The 21,213-nt window shown below is 42.3% G+C and overlaps 1 protein-coding gene and 1 pseudogene across 2 annotated transcripts in view; both read right to left on the reverse strand.

The window, feature by feature from the left end:
- Positions 1 to 21,213, reverse strand: part of LOC147727329 (glycine N-acyltransferase-like protein 2) — a 136,033-nt gene that overhangs the window by 53,222 nt on the left and 61,598 nt on the right. For both annotated transcript variants that reach the window (XM_086963096.1, XM_086963095.1), the window contains exon 2: positions 12,369 to 12,472. In XM_086963096.1, coding sequence (XP_086819222.1) covers positions 12,369 to 12,446 — 78 coding nt within the window. In that variant the 5' untranslated portion in view covers positions 12,447 to 12,472. The remainder of the gene's footprint in view (positions 1 to 12,368; positions 12,473 to 21,213) is intronic.
- On the reverse strand, positions 13,470 to 18,951 carry LOC147727330 (mitotic spindle assembly checkpoint protein MAD2A pseudogene; annotated as a pseudogene).

Genomic DNA, 21,213 nt, shown 5'->3' on the forward strand with positions numbered 1-21,213 from the left:
TTTGGCCAGATTTCTCCCTCTGCAGGCATACTAGGCGGACACAATATCAGTGGGCTTTACTGTGTACTCGCTACTGCTTTAGTGTCCCCAGGGGGGAAAATTTGCCTCGATGTGATATTATAATAGACCACTGGGTGCGCACATTTTCTGAATAGTAAGGGCCACTCTCAGTGTGTGCATTTGAGAGCTGCACATCGGGAACAACTGAGAAGAAATCAGTTGTATCTTAATGGAAACTTTCACCATAACTTGCGTTATTTGTGAACCAAACTAGACACGTCTCCAGTAAACTTTGGCAATGGAAATACTAAAACATTTAATCCTGTTTATCTGTGGAAAACGCGGCGTAGATTTCCAATTAGTTGTGCTTACGATCACAAACACAAGTAAGCTTGTAAGTCCGTGAACTGTGCTGTCCAAGGCACTGTACATAGGACTCCTTCATTGGGGGGGAACCTCACAACCCGCGTAGCACTCCTTATGTGGGTGTGCCTGTGTGTGTGCGGGGGTGGAGGGGATGGTTGTTTGTAGGGGCACAGAAGGACTCAAGAGAGCAATTTGTGTGACCGGAGGTCACATTTTCCTGACTTGAAAGGAGGCAATCAGCCCTGTCTGTGTACTGGTAATGAGTAAAGATGTTAACCCTTGTGCAGACACCGCCTAATAGCTTGTATTTGTATAGAATGCCATTACCTATGAATGCCTTTCTAAGCGCTGTGATTAACTTGTGTCTGTTACATTAATAGTACTTAGATTTCCCAGCTCACAACAATCGAAACTCATGACTTGTAATTCGCCGCAAATTTGCAGTCAAAATAGTTCAGTGGAAGAGCGGTAGATTGAAGATCCAAAAGTCCCTGGTTCAGTTCCGGGTTCAGCAAACGTCCGATTATTGGGGGTGCCGGGTCCCTATTTGGGTACATCCAGTGGTGTACTTTGGGGCTAAGCGGGGGACAGGAGCCGGTTTCGGCCGTGGGATGAGGACTGGGTTAGGCAGGCACATGTTTTGGGGCTTTCACAGGGCCTTACTTTTGCAATCATTTATTGCCATTACACAACTGTGGCAAAAGAATCTTGGTAGCAATTAGTGTAATATTTGGTAAACTTTACAAGCAGTATGAAGCCATGGTATGGTTAAATAAATTCCAGTGTAAAGGTTACTCCAGAGTACAGGCATGTTAAAGAAACAATAACTTTTGTACCAATTCAGTAACCAGCCATACAGCCTCTGAGCCACATCTCCACCTCAGCCCCCAAAACAATACCCACGCATCCCATCCACTCGAGAACGCGGTGACCATGCTACATGCGACGTAATGGACACCACGCAACATAGGGTATACAGGGGACACCACACTGCTGATGCCAGACCACTACCTCTGGAAGGTCTGGGAACTTGAACGGCCCCCCGGTGAGCTCCAAGCACCACTGGGAGGCTGGGGCAAGCACGCGGCCTCCAGGAGGCACTGCCCGGGGGCCTAGGATGTGAGCAGCAGCTCGGTGCGGCACTCCACTGTGCTTAAAATAAATGCTGCTTCATGGCAGCCAGTGTGCACAGATTTCACCAGCCCCTCCCAAACTGAGGGACAGGTGGGATGCTGCCCTTACCTGGAACCACAAGTGCTTTCCTGCATACTGGTTGCACCCCAGCAGGGTGTAGGTAGACTCGCTCCCCGCCGGTGATGCATGGGATGCAGGACGGGAGGGCCGGGTCTTCCGAGTTGTAAGTCCAGATGCTCCCGCTCTGACCCGCGCAACTGTATGAGGAAGGGGGGACCCGACAGTAGACCAAACTGCCCAGCAGGGGCTGATTCAAACCAGGGGATAACTTCCTGGGAGAAGTCAGTGTGTTTTCAGTGTTATGCCTTTTCCAAGTCGCAAACGGCCCGATTTGCATGATGTGGTGGTCATTTTACTGTAATTTTTGTGTGTGATTTAATTACTTCATAATCTTGGAATGTTTGTTCTCCTTCTTACTGTTTCTGTGTTTTTGAATGATTGACAAAAGCTGGGAGGCAGTCCTTCGTTTCTACCTCTGGCCTGGCTCCTTACCAAGTGTGCGGTTATCTGTTCCTCCATTGCTATGCTTCTTTTTCTGGAATAATTCGCATAGCGTCATTTGCCAGTGATGTCACTGTATATACACAAATATTGATGTGCTGGTGTGAGCTAACCTTTCCTGCTTATTGTTCAACAATAGCGGTCTGAGATTTAAGGTTCATGTTTGTACACCCAGAAGATGTGCTTTGAAGCAGAGTTTGAACTCTGAACAGCGGGTGGCTCGTATTTGGCCTAAGAATGATATTCTACAGATGGGGTCTGGACAATTTACATACAATGGTATGAGAATGTAGTCTAAAGGATGAACAAGAAAGTCTAGGTACAATCGGTAAAATCTAGTTTGCAAATTTTGGTTTACATTTTGGGGAGAACTAAATAATAGCTGAGAGCTATGAGGGTGATATCACTTAACACTTTTAAATACTATTTCGAGAAATCTGTACTTGGGACGTGCCCTGTACTGGTCTGATTAATCCAGCTTGATTATGGAATGAGGTAACTAACACTGATACGAACATTTTCACGACCCGGACAAAACTGCATTTGCCAATTTGGTTTCCCCCATACCGTAGTAACGTAGGCATTTTTAGACCTTTTGTGAAATCTGGTGCCCCTTTATGTAGGGGGTTCTCCGTTGGATGCCTTCGACTGTGAGGGGAATGCCTTGGTCTGGGTACAAATATCAAGGATCTAGTGCAAAATGTGAAAAAGCAAACTGTGCATGGAAGGTTCACAACTAGATAGTTGCATTAGTCAAGTCTGTGCATACTCAAGTGTTAATAATTTGCCCTCAAGACTGGGAGGTGGGACACTTCTAACTCTAAGCAATTGGAACACAGCAGCTGTAAAAGTGGAGGAGAAAATACATTTATTTCTCATGGAAAAGATACATTTTAAGGTGAGTTCTGGTGGCAGGTAAAGAAGAATGTGGAAGGCAATGTTGCAGGAAGAGTAGAATCGGGAAACTCAAACATTGGAGCTCATTGGGCCATCCAGAGTTTAGTGTCTGTAAGGCACTCTGAGATGTCTTTTAAGGCAGAAGCCTACCAGACAGCGCAGCTGTGTGGTTTTAAAAGACTTCTTGGGGACATTCTGAAAGTTTCCCTGGCAATGCAGTCCACACATTGCATACTATTGGCTCAGTATTTTTAACTTGCATTAGCTTGCTTTCTATTTGCTGGCTTTATTTGTTTGTTTCTTTGTCCCTTCTGTAGAGCATAGCCTGTTAACCACCTCTCTGACTTGCTCCTTGTATTCTTCCACGTGTGCTCACTTTCTGGGAACTCCTTGTTTTCTTTTTCGTGAGGTGCTGTGCATGGCATGTCCTGTTCTTTGTGCTAGAAGCACAATTCCTAAAGTTCTGTTGTTTTTTGTTAGCTCCTGATAGTGGACACAGCCCCTCCTGCCCGGGTTTGTTGATTTTTGCTGATGGCTGTGTTATACACACACACTTCTCTGTCCCCGGCTGTTTCCATGAGTTTTTCTGTCTGTGATGTACACACAGTTTCCCTTGTTCTGTAGTTGTTTTTTAGTTCTGTGTATTTCTGTTACGTACATGATTTCTTCTGCCTGGTTTTGTTTATTTGGTGATGTTTGTTTAATACATGCTTTTTTGTTGGGTCTATTGTGTTTCCTATTATCTGCATATGTTAAATGCCACTTGGAACTTTCTGAGGGTGTGACGTCTTCCTTTTCCTCTGCCTCATTTATCTTAAACAGCTAACACCCAGTGACAAAGCCAAGCATACTGACAGGTTTTAGGCGTATGTCAGTTGTTGTGCCATGTATCAGGATAAAATTACATTTCAGAGAGAAACCAAAATACCGATCTGATGGCACACTATAGGACTCACAGACATGTATTTGACATGTATTTCCTGTATAGAGAGCACCCACTTTGTTCATCTCACTTAAAGACCTATCAGCACATATTTCTATCTGACTGGTTACAGTCAGCAGCTGTGGGTGCTTCCCGAAGTCTGGTTAGAGCATATTTTTCCAAAAGTTAATGCTGCATGCAGTGCAAGACACTGGGCAAGCATACATTTTAAAGGGTTAAAGTTGTCATGCAGAACAATTTACATATTACAGTAACTGTTGAAAAAATTAATGCAAGATACGGGGCAGTTTTTAATGTGTTTAATATTTCAAGACTATATGTTCCCACTACTTAATAAGCCTTGGTTTATTGCTGCATTCATTTTCTTTAAAATTCACCATTTGCCAATCTTTTTTCAATCTCTTTCTCAGGAGATGGACTCTCCCTAGACCACAGGTTTGTCCATTGAACTTGTTCACATCGCTAACTACTGTTTTCTATTGGAAAGGGTTGAGCCAAAGTAGTCTTGCTTAACACCCCAGCCCTCTTCAGAAGTCAGACTTGCTTGGCAGCACAGAAATTCTTTGAATGAATGCCTAGAAGAATTGAATTTTTAGTCCATTTATTACAGAAATAGTGCTGGAAATCACACCAAAAAGATGTCAATCCAAAAAAAAATTCTTCACGGGGGGAGTACCCCCCAAACTCCCCTTATTGCCGTCTGGCTTGCTCGCTGCGCTCGCTCGCATACATTGATTTGTTCTGCATACTCCCACCACTTTCAAATTCCACAAGCCGTCACTGACTCCAAGTGGAGTTATTTGTTGCTAGAAGCTTGATTTAAGTAAATAACCTATTTTTTAAGGATAGTTTGAGAACTGTATTGTGGATTTTTGTCTTATTGGTCTTGTTTAAGAATAGATCAACATTATTTATTTTTCTAAACTGGTGTGGTGTCCATTTGTAGTATTTTCACTGTATTACTGTATGTGTTCACAAATGCTTTACACCCTGCCTCTGAGATACACCTGTCTGTTTGTGCCAAGCTACCAAGGAGGTGAGCAGGGATTATTTCTAGGTATGCATCCCCCTTTCCCTGACTAGAAGCAAGGGTCCCTATTTGGAAAAAGGTGCAAACCATTTCCAACTAGAGACCCCCATTTCTAACATATACCTTGCAGCAGGCAACCAACCTCATGCTGCAGTTATGGCGTAGTGCCTGGCCTCCAGTCAGGCCTGCACTCATTCCACCGGAAAGCCAGCTCCTGCCACTGTGTCGTTCTATTTAAGTTAGAATGAATCATATGAAAGACGTTTTTTGTTTCTTTAATAACACGTGCATGAAACTTTCCTGGAAAAAAGCACATCCACTTTGGCTTCCTGACAGAAAAATGACATGCTAATCCATCAAGTGAGAGGGGAGGGTCAATAAAAGGGGAAGGGCAAAAGTGAAATTTCCCCATTTTAGTCCCTATAAGAAACTTTGAAGTCTGATACAGAATAGAATGCCTTATGGGAATTGCGCCAAATTTTGCAAAAAGTTAGAACTTTTCTCAGAAAGCACTTTTTTGTGTAAATGCTTTCATAAATTTTTGCGTAATGATCATTTAAAAATATGCTCTTGGGGAATGAAGGGGTTAACACTGGTTAAACGTTGGAGATATCTAGACTGTTGGTTTCTAGGTATGCTTTGATTGGCCCATTCAAAGTTGATGGGTAGATCGCGATTGGCTGACTGCAACATGGAGACTACATTGTGGCATCTACAACAGGGCTCTAGGTTTTGGTATTGGAGTCCTGAAAAAAGCTACTGGCAACATAAATGAGCAGGGTGGGCACACTTTGTTTGCCATGTGTAGGGGCTCCAAATGGTCCCTCCTTAATTCAAAACAAAAATTGGATCACATCCTACAGTTACCCACACCTAGTGCCACCTGACTAAGCGTAGTATCCCCTGTGGTAGCGCAGTTCTGCTGCACTGCTAAAACATTTTTTTAAAAACAATGAGAGAACCTGTGGCCAACCACAATTGTGCAGGTTGTATGTCATGCATTGTGAGGGTAGGTGGCCTACAGTGGGTTGGACGCAGGACCTATACCAGAGCCAAACCCTGAGGCCAACCCCTGCGGGTGCACAGCCAAAGGCAGTCTGCTGTGGGAGGTGGCCATCTACTGGGTTTTTAGTGCAGGGCCTAGCATCATCAACAACTTAATAATGCCAAATGCCTCGCTTGTGTTCAGTCTCAACTTTGCCCTGAACTTGTCATAGAAAGTGCTCTTACATGGTTTTTGGCAAGATGTACTCCATTTTGCAGATGAAGAGTGGCACACCTATTGGTCAGGCTCGACCTGTTTGTGGTGCTTGTAACCATAAATCACTCCATTTTACTGGACAGATTGGCCATGCTGTGCACCTCCACAATAAGGCTCTCAAATGGATTCACACTTTCCTTTATCAAAGAACACAAAAGATCTGACAGTGTTCCCCCATCTCTCACAATATGTCTTCCCCCTCTGCAGAGTCCCTAAGTAAGGGGTCTTCACTGTTGCCTGTTTTTGTCAACATCTAAATTCCCACCTTTTAAAGATGTTCAGAGTAATGCATTTGAGATTACAGTCTTGCGTAGATAATACACACACACAGTCACACATACACACATAAATATATATATATATATATATATATATATATATATATATATATATATATATATATATATATATATATATATATATATATATATATATATATATATATATATTTTTTTTTTAGATTCTTACACAGGCCAACTGGTTTATGTGATTGGTTAACTTATAAAACCTTTAGCACTGTCGTTGTTGTAATAATAGAGTATTCAGCTACAGTTTAGCCTGAGCTGAGGATTTCATTATCATTAAGAAACCCAAGGTTAAGGAGTATGCTCATACCTGCATACACCGTTTTGGGGAGGATGGGTTGCCACATAAAGAATTATCTGGATTCTACTGGGAACTTCATTTTAATTTACAAAAAAGAAAGACATGTTGAATTTCAGTTGATCGGAGATACACACCAAGTGAAGAATGCCATTCAAAATCTGAAAATGTATGATATATTAAACCATCAGTGATTACAAGTAGCGGGCGATAAGCAAGACAATGTTGAAAAACAAGCATTTGCAATGCAATTGGGTCTCACATTTGAGAGAGTAAGAGTATTGGCGTTGTAAATAATAATGTATTTTACCTATGTGTTTTGGAGTGGAGTGGATGTCTGTGGTGTGGAGCGGAATTATGTGGGTTGTATTGGAATTGTTAGTTGTGGAATTGTGTGAGGTGGAATTGTGAGTTCTGGAGTGTATTTGTGTTGTAGAATTGTGTGGCATGGTGAATAGCTAGGGGCGAGAGCTGCACAGAATAGATAGAAAGGGAGATAGAGAGATATAGATAGTTTGTGCAAAAAGTGGTGAATATCCTCGAGGCAGAGGAGCAGAAAGATTGTGAGAAAGATGGGGAGAGCAGGCCACAGAGGCATAAAGAGGGAGGACCAGTGTACACAGAAGACACCTTAAGAAGAGGAGCAAAGCATGGGGTATGAGACGGAAACTTTGAAAAGGTACTGGAAATAAACTCAGCTTAGTATGTGTGAGCAGGCAGTATAGAGACGATAAGGGGCGTGAGGAAGAGATGAGAAGGGGTAGTGGCAGTGTGAGGGAGAAATGAGAGGAGCAGTGGGTGTGTAGGGGTGAGTTGATAGGGTTGCTGGAAGTGTAAGGGAGAGATGTGTTTGTTTGGAATTGTTTGTTGGGAAATTGGGTGGTGCGGTGTGAAGTTGTGTAGTGGTAATATGTGGTATATCAGTAACATACCTTTGAATGTTGCTTCCTAGAATGGCTACTTATACCTGCTCAAAATGAGGAGAGGGAAAGGAAGGCTGAATGCATACTAAAAGGGAAGATCCTTGTGAAATCAAAGCAGACTGATGAGGGGCGGGGTTGGCGGCGATGGATAGGAGGTGAATTGATCTGAGTAGAAGGGGTGAAGGGGCTGCTGGTGGCTTTTGGTGTTATGTGGGCCGTTAATTCTCTGGGCTTGAAGCTGGAGTGAGTTTCCTGGTGGCTCAATTAAGCAGATTATTGTCGGCAAAGAGAGAAAGCAGCTCTCTAGAGACAGTCGTCCCCATCTTTCCTACAACAGAGTTCACCTGGGCTCAACTGAATCTGCCTTAAAGCGCTCTAAATCCCTTTCAGAGGCCACGGTCTGCACCGCCCGCCCACGCAGAGTTACCGCTTCATATACGGTACTGTAGATTGTAAAGACTAGACAGGCACACACCCACAGTGTCACACACATGCAATATACAATTATGTCAGCTGGTCATTAATTTTGTGTAACCGCCGGTCCCTCTCTGTAATAATGACCATGCTAAACATCTCTCATGCGTGTCTGGACACGAGGATCAGGAATAATGCATTTTAAAAGCAATATACTCATCTAAGCGCTATATGGAGCTTGTGTTTAGGGAATAGAAAGTGGTATACTTGAGCTCCTGGTACTCGTGAAATCAAAGCAGACTGATGGAGGGAGGGGGTTGGGCAATGGGTAGGGTGTGATTAGATCTGAGTAGAAAGGGTGGGGGGGGACTGCTCGGTGGGTTTTTTGTGTCTATCTGGCTTGTGAACTCTCTGGGCCTGAAGCTTGAGTGAGTTCCCCGGTCATTCAATTAAGCAGATTATTGTCCCCCAAATAGAGAAAGCAGCCCCCAAAGACAGTCACCCCCACCTTTCCCACACCAGAGTTTGCCTGGGCTCAGCTGAATCCAACATAAAGTGCTATAAAATCCTTTCAGATTGAGCTAGGACCTAGACAGCGGTGTGCAAAGATGACAGACAGTGTGTTGCTGGCTGCGATGGGCTGCAATGGTTCCTGTGCATCCTTGCTGTGGTGCCATGCGTGGTGCAATAAGCTGCAATGCATCATCTCTATGCTATGGTTACGGTGTAGACAGATTGCATAGGGATATGATAGCATTATAGAGAGCAACGCTAACAGAAAGGTGCGCAGCCTCCATGGTTAAAAATTAAGCTTGGCAGCTGTTTAGCTGACTGTAATAAAGAGTGGTGTGTGTTGTTCACCATTATAAAACAGAAAGTGTGCATGGTGCGCTGAAAATAAAAATATTTGCAATGCAATAGGTCTTGCATTTAAATTCGAGACATAGGCATTGGAAACAAACGGCTGCCATTGTCCCGGCTGCTTTGCCTAATGTAGGAACTTAATAAAGAAAATAGAACACGTGCTGTGTAACAACCATGTAAAGGGGCAAGTGGCCATGGGAGGTTACAAATGATGACATGGCCGTACTAAGGAGGAACTAACAAGCCTAATAACGAATCAGATGCCAGCAGTTACGAAGGACAAAAACACAAGCCACTGACAAATATGGGCGGTGCTCCTCCTCCGTACTTTACCTACAACAGATCGCCAGAGAAGTGCTTTTGCCCTGGCTCAGGCTCGACCTAAGGAGAATGCAGGCTCTGTTAGCTGATTGTGACATTGCCCTTGTTCAAAATTCTATTTAAGTTTGACATGAAAATAATAATGAGAGAGAACAACAGTTTTCATCAAACACTTTTGCATAATAGACAAATAACAAATAAAATTCTATCTTGATAAAAAAAGAGCGATGAGATAAAAGTGCAGAATATTAATAATTCTACATCAATGCATTATAAGGCATGTAAAGCGCCTACCAATAAAGAATGTATGTTCTCTATCATAGTGATCCCATTTGAATAGGGAGACAAATAGAGCCTAAATTAATCAAAACAGTGAGGAAGCTAAACCGAATCAGTCATATGTACATAAATGTTGAAAACGCACATGTGGAGATGTCTGCATCTCCCTGCGTGTACATGTCCAGCTTTTGTGTAGAAATGGAACTAGGATTGGCTCTCCTAAGCAAAGACACACTTTTTTTCCCTGCATGGAAAATACTTGACATCATCAAGAAAACCCCTTTCTACACCTTCAGCAATTCTAAAGGTGATCTCTTCCCCATAAGGGGGAGGTATGACAGCTCTGTGGTGAAAGAAATGTACAACCCTTTCCAGGGTGTAAAGAGAAGGGACAGGAGTTTGAAAAACTCACAAACTTGCATGTTTTAGTGCATTGCTGTACTTCAAGGTAAACTACACCTTAGAATGTCAACTTCCCACCCCTGGACTGGGATATTGGCTGCAGAGATCGTAAACTTTGGAAATAAGTTTACACCTACCAGCAATCCATTTCTGAATCCCTGGCTGGTGTAAAAAAGCATGTCAGGTCATCAATCTATGCTTGCCTCCAAGTTTATCTTTCTTTACAAAGGCAGTGATGAAAAGAAATTGAACGGAACAAGGGAATGGCAGTGAACAAAAGATAAAGTTATGGTAAAATAGAGCATGGGGAAGTGACAAAATAGTGGCAATTATCACACAGAAAATGGGAAGGAGAGGGTGAGCACACATAATATGGAGAAAGTGTTAGGTGGGGGAGGGAAAGAAAAGACAGTATATCCAAATGGAGATGGGCTGGGGAGCTACAGAATAAAGAGCAGAAGTGTAAGTAAATAGTTCTATTTTGGTATGGTCACTGCCAAGTTTTTTGACAGAGGCAGCTGGTATTTCAACTCTGAGAGCGCACTGAGACCTGCTAACCAGACCTCAGTGGCAGTGCCCTGACCCTAAAGTATGTTGAATTGGCTGTACCCAATTGGAAATGGCTAACTTACTTGTAGGTCTCTAGTATAAGGTACCCTGGTAGCCAGGGGTTGTAAGCTAGAGGGGTAAGCCAGGGCTTGCAGGACTGGTTTTCCCATTCTAGAGGTCCCTGAAGTAAAAAGGGTCCCACAGTCCACGACTGCAGGCAGGTAGGGACGCCATGCACTGCAAGCTCTACTTTGCCATAGACAGCAATAGCAAAGCCCCCAACTTGCCTGTACCTCTGCATGCGTCACTCCTCTGGCATGCCTGCTGAGTCCTAAGGCAGGGTGCAACAAAGGGCTTAGACAGGGGATGTACTATACATGTCCTGACAGTAAACAAACAACACTACAATTTTACTGTGGAAAAACTTGGTCATGCAGTTGAGAGTACAGGATTATATGCTGACCCTCAGTCGTGCTAACTTGTGACCACGACAACGGTCGACTGGTAGTCCAGTGGCAACTATACTTTGGCCAGACCAGACAGGACTTACTGAGACATTGACTTTGCAGCCAGGTACCCATCACCCTCTTCGTGGACCAGGAAAACCCCTGTGGGTAGACCCCGTCGACCATATTGCATCTACAGCATCCCTAGTGCATCTCCTGCATCCTTCATCCCTTGCATAAGGACCACTCCATAGGAATCCATTGTAACGCAGATGAAGCAACTGGAACTGCTGGAGAACTGCTTCTTCAGTGAATGCAACTGTTCTTGAGGAGCCTGCTGGTCCCTCTGACTAGCTCTTTGCCAGAGGGGGTCACCCAAGTACTTCTAACTGATTGCATTGACACTTACCTAAGTTTTCTTTTAAATGTTTCTAAGAGTCCAATTTGTTGACTTTGCCAAGACTTGTTCTCGGTTGAGTGGCATTGCTTTTATTTATTTTAAATATATTTTTATTGGTTTTCTTATGGCATGGGAGACAGTATATAATCAAAATCACCAAAAAGTTACAGCAGCAGACTATGCATAAAAGAGTAAAACACGTAAAGGTACAGCACAGGCTAAAAACAGTTCATCCATTAATTTACAATGACATCATAATTTAACAATCAGATAGCCCTTGCAACACAGAATACAGTACAATGCTCAAATAGCAGCATAATCATCGATTAAAGTACAATAGCTTAATAAAGTGTGATGGTGAGGTAGTCATAAGATCTTGTGGCTGTCTCCGCACCAGGGTGGGGAGAATACAGTAAATTATAATGAGACAGCAGGATATAGGAAGTGCTTTGGTTTATTACTGCTTGGAAAATCTATATCTCCGAAACTCTCTGGTGGATCTTTTTTTGTTTTAGTGTCTAAATTCATGTATAAATACAGTCTATTTTTATAAATTGGTGTCAGATTTCTTGAGGGTTGTGGGGATTTCTTCTTCAATTTTTTTTGTGCTGTTTAACTGCTTTACACTTGTTCCTCTGTGTAAGCCTTGCTTCTCAGTGTCACAGCTATCCAGGGTTGACCTGAGGGTTTGACAGACCCTAAGGGTCCTAAATGTGTTGGTGAGCATATTACACAGTGATGTTGAACAGCCACACCACATATTACACCCCATTTTCTCACAGGATAATAACCAAAAGTGCACAGGAAATGGCCGTCAAGAACAGGAAAGACAAAAGATCTAAGAAGGAGTTGAAAATTGACACTGAATGGGAATTGAAAAACATTGGACCAAGAGCTTATGTGGAAAAAATAGAAAGAGAAAGGAAGGAAAAGTTCTTGAAGAAGAGAGTGAAGTTAGGATAACAAAAACTTTACCTTTAAAGATTCTGGGAAGCTGTGGGCTAAATTTCTTTCCAACATGTGTAGTTGCTCAGTCCCTTGAAGTATAAGCATCTTGGAAGGATATGATGGACCTTGGGCTGGAAGGTAAATTAAAGAAAACAAAGAACATAGATATTTTGTAGTGGTATGACCTAAAATACATGCCTATTCATGTTATGGTCTATTTATTCAAAAGCATGATAGCTATGGCATGAAACACATGAAAAACATTTCCTTGGACAGAACTTTGCAAGCAAATCCCCTGAATAGGGGTCATCCACTGAAAGTTCCCATGCAACCAAATAGCAAGAAAGCTATGCAGATACCGTGATAGATCCAGTCACTGGACAAACACCGATGGCTGCAATTCAATGATAGCACACCTCGCTTGAGTTGAGGGATCAATTGCCAATGTTTTCAATGCAGATACACCAAAACAGCAGAAGTGCATTAAAATATCCTGTTGGTATTTCTAGTGGCGAATGTTAGTTATTTGATGAAACTACTACTTAATAGTCTTCCGTGGAATCTATTAATTTTGTTCTGAAAGAAAAAATGTCAATAAAATATATTGAACTGAAATAAATATCCTGACGTTGATTGACTGGACATGGAATAGGTAATCCTGGGACTTGAAAATATATCATCATAACACCTAATAAACTCAGAAGGCACAATTATGTGATTCAAGCTCAGATGTTCAGTGTTTTTAGATCTTCCAGATTAAAAACTTTTGAGACCTGAACCTTTAAAGAAAGTTAGCATGGAGCTATCGCAGCAGATCCTACAACTCAAACCAGGCAATCATGGCTAGGTTACAGAACCGGTGTCTGAGAAGAGCCCCTTATTTGACATAATTTTGTCCCACTTCCAAGCTGTCTGAATAGCACCATTTCATCCACTTATGGCCCTTCTATGCGGCTTTGAGCATAACGCAGAAGTTGCAGAGTATGCACTTTTTTTCAGTAGGTTTAGTAGAGAGTATGATATCATTTTTATGAACCAATCTCCCTTTGTACATGAAGCTAATACACATCTTCCCACATGTTGTAAATCTGAAGCTGGGGACCTCTTGCATTTCAACAGCTGGAAACCTTAACAATCTTTTTTGGAGTAATGTTTCACTTTGTTTTTTAGGTAATCAGCAACTTTACCATTGAGTGCTTTAGCTATAATAATGCAATTATAAACATAATTCAACTTTTCTTGAGTGTAGAATTCTGCGTGACTGTGCAATGTGAATTATCTCCTCCTGATAGCAACCTGCTTTATCATATGTGCCCTGAGGCAGTTGCTGTTCATTTATTGGGTCTGCCTAGGGACCACCATTGTCTATTGCAGAAAACGAATATGGATTTCAGTAGTACAGGGTAACAAGCACCCCCTAGAGTACATTATAAGGATATTGCATGTCAATGAGGATTTCCATGACCACATTGAAAATGAAACAGAAGGCCAAGTTCCTTTATAAGGTCATGGAACTCTGAGGTGTCTCGCAACATCCGTTTAATATATGACAAAGTGTATTTTATTCCTTATAATACACAGTTACAGCATCACAATTCCCCTTTCCCACAAACCACTTACATCCTTAGGGGCCTATTCACAAAGGTAGATCTACATGCGTAGATTTAATGTTAGTAAATGTACTCTTACACTTTAGAGTAACCTTACAACTTTGAGCTAATCACAAAATCAGAGTATAAATTTACTTGAAAGTGCCAAATTACACGCACACCTCCATGCCCAGAAAAAGGGTGTAGAGCTAATTTACAAGTGCAAAGTTACTACCGCCAAAAAGTAGTTATAAGTGCAGCTCTCCCCCACACACATTCTCAACAACTGATTATGCAACACCATCCTATAGAAAATCATAGAGGTAGAAACTTAAAATAAATCCCCATAGAATCCCTATAGAAAATAACATTCACTTAAATAGTTCAAAATATATCTAACAATAAAACATATTTAGGGGCACCTTCCTGCACAAAAACAATTCTGTGAGGTGTTTTACTCTTTCTTTGTGTGCTGCAGAAAGAGGAAAGAACAATGAGAAATAAAAATATCTCTCCTCGTTACACCTGCTCTGGGGAGACGTAAGGTTTTAGCACTGCCCAGGTTTATGTGATTAAGTAAATCTGGAGCAGTGTCAAAATCCACAGATGCTGCGTGAGAAAACCCACAGCAATGTCCATGAAACACCTTCTTGACGCAGACTAAGGCAAGGCAGCCATATCTATGAGGCCATACAAAGCCACGCAGAGTGGCTTTGCGTCGCCTCAAAAATATGATTGTAAGGCCTAAAAAAAAGTGACATTCCGGCAGTGCATGCCTCTCACATTAAGCCCCTGAATTGGCATGATCACACTGAGAACTAATTTATGGGTAAATCTAGATACAGAATTTTCATATTAACCCCTTGACCGCAGCGAAAATTCTGCCATGGTGCTGGGGTTTTAATGAGTGGGCGGGGCTCAGATGGCCGGGGGGCAGTCCTCCGCACACGCCCTCCGTGACGGTCGTCACGCGCACACAAGGGCTTAATGAATGTCAGATGCCATATAACAATGACTTTAGCATGACACATTGGAAATATTTCAAGTCAGCTTTGAGATTACATGGATAGTGAGTGACATTCTTTAAACCCATGACAAAATGAACTACTTTCTGAACATTATGAGGCTGGTAAATATTGAGTTTAACATCACCAGATTTATTGGGTTCAGACAAGCCCTCACACCTGTGTTAATAGGCCAACAGTTACGCTTTACGACAGAGCAGAAGTCTCCAAATATAATACTTATAAGAGTGAAAAACACTACTTAATGTACAATATATGTTAACACTTCTAATGCAAACATACTACTTGTCAAATGAGCTCCAAACTATTATTAAAATGCAAAGTGTCATCTTTCACAAAAAATGCATAACCAGGGCCAGTGTTGAATACCAAAAAAAACACAAATAAGACATGAATTTGTTTTCATTGACGAGCAAATAGAGACAAAAAATAACACACAGCAAGAGTATGCAATTAGGGCCAAATTTATGGCCAAGTCATGCAGTACAGCACAGCAAGTCACCTCGCTGCGCTGCATAGCTTGACAGGAAAAGGGCAGAAAAGTGCACATTCCTGCCTTTTCCTCTTTGCTGGCACCCATTTGGCTGCCTTCGCACCATTGCAAAATAGTGTGAGGGTGCCTGCATGTAAGGAGAGTTGTTTTTTATGCAGGAAGGGGCACGTTCCTGCACAAAAACAATCGCCTGGTGTTATTCCTCTTTCTATGTGTGCTGCATTCTGCAGCACACATAGAAAGAGGAAAAATGAGGAGAAATATATATTTCTGCTCATCACGCTTCACCTGGCGAGGCATAGGTTTTTGGCGTATTCCCCGGTCTACCATTTCTGGTAAATCCGGGAATGCATAGAAATCTATGGATGTTGTGTGGAAATACCCATGCAACACCTGTAGAAACACCTCCATGGTGCAGAATAATGCAATGAAGCAATTTGTGCAGTGTTGCATTACTCGAGATTTATGAAGCTACTCAGGGCAATGCAAGGTGGCCAAACGTGGCTTCATAAATCTCGTAGCATCACTTTCTGTGATGTTCCATTGGCAGAGAGGTCTTAGCCATAACCTCCGTTGGCAGAGAGGTCTTAGCCATAACTACAAGGCCACGTAAAGCCACCCTGGATGGCTTTTCATGGTCTTGTAAATATGGAGTAAGGCGAGGCAATGCAAGTGGCTGCCTTGTCTTACTCTGCATGAAAGAAGTATTCCATGGGTGTTGTTGTGGGTGTTATCACTCAAACCCATTTAATTTGACACTGCCCTAGATTTACAACATCGGGTAAACCTGGGGTAGTGTCCAAACCTTGTGCTTCCCTAGACCAGGCGTAATGTCTTGTGTATTGGTTTCACCTTTGCACTGTGTTAAGTTAGAATGTGCTAGTTAGATGTTTAACCCCTTCCTTGCTGCCGTCGGCCATTGGCCGACGGCAGCACTACCTCCCTAGTGCTGCCGTCGGCCAATGGCCGACGCGGCCCCGCCCGCGCAAGGAAACGCCCGCACCCCGGTGGAATTACCGCCGCGGTTAACGGGTTAAACGCCATTTTTCCTTTTCTGCTACCTCTGCACACGACACATTTTTGTTAATATAGCTTTTCGCCTAGTTAGGTATTTTGCTTTACACGAGAATAACATGTTTGCTTATAATATCAGCTTTGCTTGGTAAGCTATGTATGTACAGCGAGTGCCGAGGCCTTCAAGGTGGTTTCAACACAGCGCTTATTGTTTGGATTGATCAGCGCACAGAGTAGACCTAAAATGGATGCAGCTGTGGCCAACTTTGGGTTTAGGCGCGATTAATAATGCACTGCGAAAGGCAGGAGACGGACACTTGATGAATATCCGTATGCAGAGTGTTGGTGTAGGAGATGATGTGATCCATTCCTGCTGAACCCAAAGGTATCGGCCCGCCTTTGTAAAACCCAAAGAGACCTTCTGTAGATATAATATAATATACTAGCTAGGGAGGGTAAACTGAGGTTCTATTTAGACCTGTTTCCTTTAGCATTTTAACATGCTTTCACCCTTTGTATTTTATGGAATAGTAACCATGCTGTTAACCTTGATCTTTATAATATGTTTGCTTGTATTAGCTAAGATACTGCGTTTGAGAACACTGCATTAGAAATAAACATTTCAAACTCGCATGTGTCCTCATTGACTCCTCGTTCTGGATTGATATGTTAGTATAACGAAAGAGTATTCATGTGTTCCATGTTTCCTGAGGTGTTCTGTCCATGTTCTGGGTTGTCTAAATCATCGGGGTTTTGTAAGTACCAATGAGACACTGGTAGGGGATTTTTGATTCTGAGGTGAGTTTTGGCACACCCTAATTCACTGAGGTTCCAAGTCTCTATGCACAGTTCTGTATATGAGCAGAAATCCCTGCTACAGTAACAAGGAGAAATGTTAAAATTTCTCTTCATTTTTTCCTATGTGCAGCACACATAGAAAGAGAAAAACTCCTCTTGTGGTTGTTTTTGACCAGGAAGGTGCCCCTTTCTGCACAAGAACAATCATGCCAACAACCCTGACACCCTTGCACCATGGAGCAAGGGTGCCTGTGTTGGTGTATGGCTGCAAAATGTGCGCCAGCTAAAACGAGAGGAATGTACTGTATCTTGTAAATACAGTGCATTCTTGTCCTTTCGAATTGGCATAAGGCAGCACAGTAAAATGATTTGCGATGCTACCCTATTCCAGTTCCTTGTAAATTTGACTCCTCATTTTTAATTTGAGTTGCTCTTGCACCACGTTGCATGGTGCAAGAGCAATGCAAAGGGGCTCATAAATCTGCCCATTATTGCAAATCTAGACCTTTCTTTGAACAGTGTTTTTCTCCGCTTTAGCATGAACGGCGATTTAAAAATGGATGGACTGCTGAAAACATCACAGCTCGTTGCTGCAGTGTATAAAAACTGTGTTGCAATTATAAACTTCAATTTTAGATTTAATACGTATCCCATCTTTTGTAAGAGGGAACATCCTTTACAACGCAACTTTTACCACGCAGTGCCTTTACGACGCAACTTTTACAACGCAAACCATTACAACGCATTGCGCTGGGGGGCGCTCTAGGATAGGGAATACTTTTAATTTACTATCCAACACCTTCCCTAGTGTCCACGGGGACTGGAGTTGGAATAGTAAATTAAACTTTTCACTATCCAGCACCCCAAAGCGCTATGCGTTGTAAAGGTTTTCGTTGTAAAAACTGCGTTGTAAAGGCATGCGTGGTAAAAGCATGCGTTGTAACGTCATACATTCTTTGTAAGCCACCATGCTGGTAACTTTGCGAATTGTGCTGGTGAATGATCGAAGACAGACTTCTTCAGAATTAGAGACAAGATGGTTTCCATTTCAGTGGCGTAACGAAACTTCAGGGGGCCGCCATGCAAAGTACATGGAGGGGGAACCCCACATTTCAGACCCAGTCAGGAGCCCCTGAGGCTAGTGGCCCACCACCAGCGCACAGTGCGGGAAGAATCCCCTTGAGCTCTGGGTCTGCCTGCACTGGTCCAGATTCCTCCTATTTCTCTGGAACATCCAGATCCTTGCCTGTTTATATGAACAACTCAAACATACAAGCAGAAAAGTAACTGTGGCTAATCTATTGGAAGGTAAATCGAATTTCTTCTCAGAAATCTTTTTCTTGCTTTCTCTAAGGGGGCCCTTTCACCCTTTGTCGTCTTACCACATTAAATTTCGAACTGCCACCTATCGAGTGTTTCAAGATTTTCGATACTACTATTCACTACCACTAACTTCTGAACAGAACAACCAATCTTCAGGCTTATCCAACAGATTTGTAAGGTACATTTTCAACTCTGATTCACTCGTCAAAAGTAATGCAAGTGCATATTTTTCATAGGTGTGAAGTTCGCATATTAGGAGATTCCCGGCTAATATAAAATGCTGCTAATGCCAAATGAGAAGACTCAGCCACAATTTGCACGCTGGCCTTCAAAGGGATGCCCTCCTGAGCGAGCTGCTGGTGGGACATCGTTCCCATATACTCCTGTGCACTTGGCCCCAGTCTAACATGTGAGATACCGTATGTGTTCGCCTTTAAACAATTTGGCTTCAATGTAATGTCACTCACAATCTGAACTCCTCGCTGACCAAGAGGAGCTCACACGCAGTGTCCAGGATTGAAATATAATTTTTGAGTCAAAAAACAATTAGCTCCACTCAAGTGGATAAAAACCTATGACAACGGTGAGGTAGTTTGATAATTAGAAATCTAGGTGGAGTGTAACAATTTGATTGGGGTATATTTTGTTGAAAGATGAATATTGTCTTCCTTGTAATCACTGCTATCCCCTTCTCTTTTCTGTATCAGGGATGATGTATATGGGACATCAGAGAACTTGACTACTGTCTTTGATAAATCTGGAGCTACCTTTGTGATATGGGATTCATGGATAGCATGTGCGGTGACAGGAATCAAAGCAGCTTTCTCTAAGAGAATTTGTATGACGACAGTCTAAGTGAAAGCAGGCTTTCTTAGGGACGGCTGAAGGAAAATGTAGGATCGTCACTTGGGAAATGCTCACATGTAATTGCAAAAATATGGGCACCACAGGTTATGCGTAAAGTATAGTAGGGCCAGATTAGGGGATAGAGTTATGATAATATAGTGGTATATAACGGGATAAAAATAGTTAGAGCCTGTGGAGGTGATGAGGAACCCCCGTGAATATTATTTATAGATCAAGATGAGGGCGTGACTATTAAAGGTCATTTCTCTCCACCTTTGTTTCCCACGGGTTTGTTCTTCGTTGGGCAGCGACCGAGAATCCTTGGCTACATAAGAAACGGGACAATCTACAGAATCCCTAACCGGGTCGGAATTATCACCGGTTTAGTGGTAAGCAGCCTTTTAATAAGTCGTACTGAAATTATACTTGGAACTTGGAATATTAATGGAACCAATAAGTGGGAAACCACATGGTATACCCAATGGGTAGTAATTGGGAATCTACCCTTGTTTTTTATTGATTTAGGAAGTGAACCTTTCGCTTCTGATTGAAGGAAGGTATGTACTGGCATGCCAATACTTTGGGAATGATATTCCCATTACTCATCCACACTGCACCAAGAATTGCAACGGTGTGTAGTACACAAGGGTACGGGTGGTAGCTCTTTCTCTCTTATTATTCTTTCTCATCCTTTATGATCTTTTCTCTCGCACTTTTTCCCATGTCACATGGGTGGCACCTTATCGGGGACGTATATTTGAATCTTTGATACAGGACTTCACAAAAATGTGATGTTGTAAAAAGAAATATAACTAACAGATAAAGAGTGTATAGACGTCACATACTTCGTCTTTCTTGCATGTTCACTCAAGACTCTCAAGCCTTCGTGGAATCTTCTTCCTTGTGATGATGTACTATTGCATCACTAAGCATTATGTAATGTACACTATTGCATCCAGAGGGATGGTATATGTAACTGATATTCTGGCTAGAATAGTCAGTATTGTATATATTTTGTTTTATCTCCAGCCCTGAAGAGTCGGAGTGTAATATACTTTGACGAAACACGTGTAGTACGAGTATTAAAAAAGAAATAAGAACAACAGACGTCAACTACCTTTTTTTCAGAAGAAATTTACAAATGGACATAATATATGTTTAATTGAATGTGTGTGCACAGGTTTTGTTCTTAAATGTTTTGTTCTTTGTTCTTAAATGTAGATGTTGTGTGAAGCAATATCCTTAGAGGGGTTGTGAGGGTCACCCCTTTCCTGGTAGCATCACAAACAGAAACTGTCAGAGAAGAGAAACATCAGATATATTGCGGAGCGCAATCAATCCCTGAAACGAAGAACCCTGCCCTTTGATATAGCTTTCTCTAAGAGATGTGTTTATTTCATGCAGTCCAAGATCCCTGTCAGTCTCTAAACTACTCAACTGCTTCATATCTGCAGTTGAATTCCCTGCACTGAAGATTTTCTTCCAATTGACAGCACATCCTTTTTAGAGTGAGTGGGGAGAACCAAAGGTTAACTGCTCTTTCACCCTTGCCTGGCCTACAACATCTAACTCTGCCTGCAATGTTGCACAACTGGCACAAACGTGTAGATGGAAAGTTCATGCTTATCTTACGTCTGTCAACATTAAGAGCTGTGCCAGGGCGTAGCTTAGTCAGTGAGATTCAGGGGGTGTGAACCTCAAAGTTCCCACGTATAAAAAGCAGTGGGCTGCAAGATGGAGGGTGAGATAACTGAGGTTTGAGATGGACTGTTTCCATAATTAAC

The sequence above is a fragment of the Lissotriton vulgaris genome, chromosome 3_1 (assembly GCF_964263255.1).
Source record: "Lissotriton vulgaris chromosome 3_1, aLisVul1.2, whole genome shotgun sequence".
NCBI lineage: Eukaryota > Metazoa > Chordata > Amphibia > Caudata > Salamandridae > Lissotriton > Lissotriton vulgaris.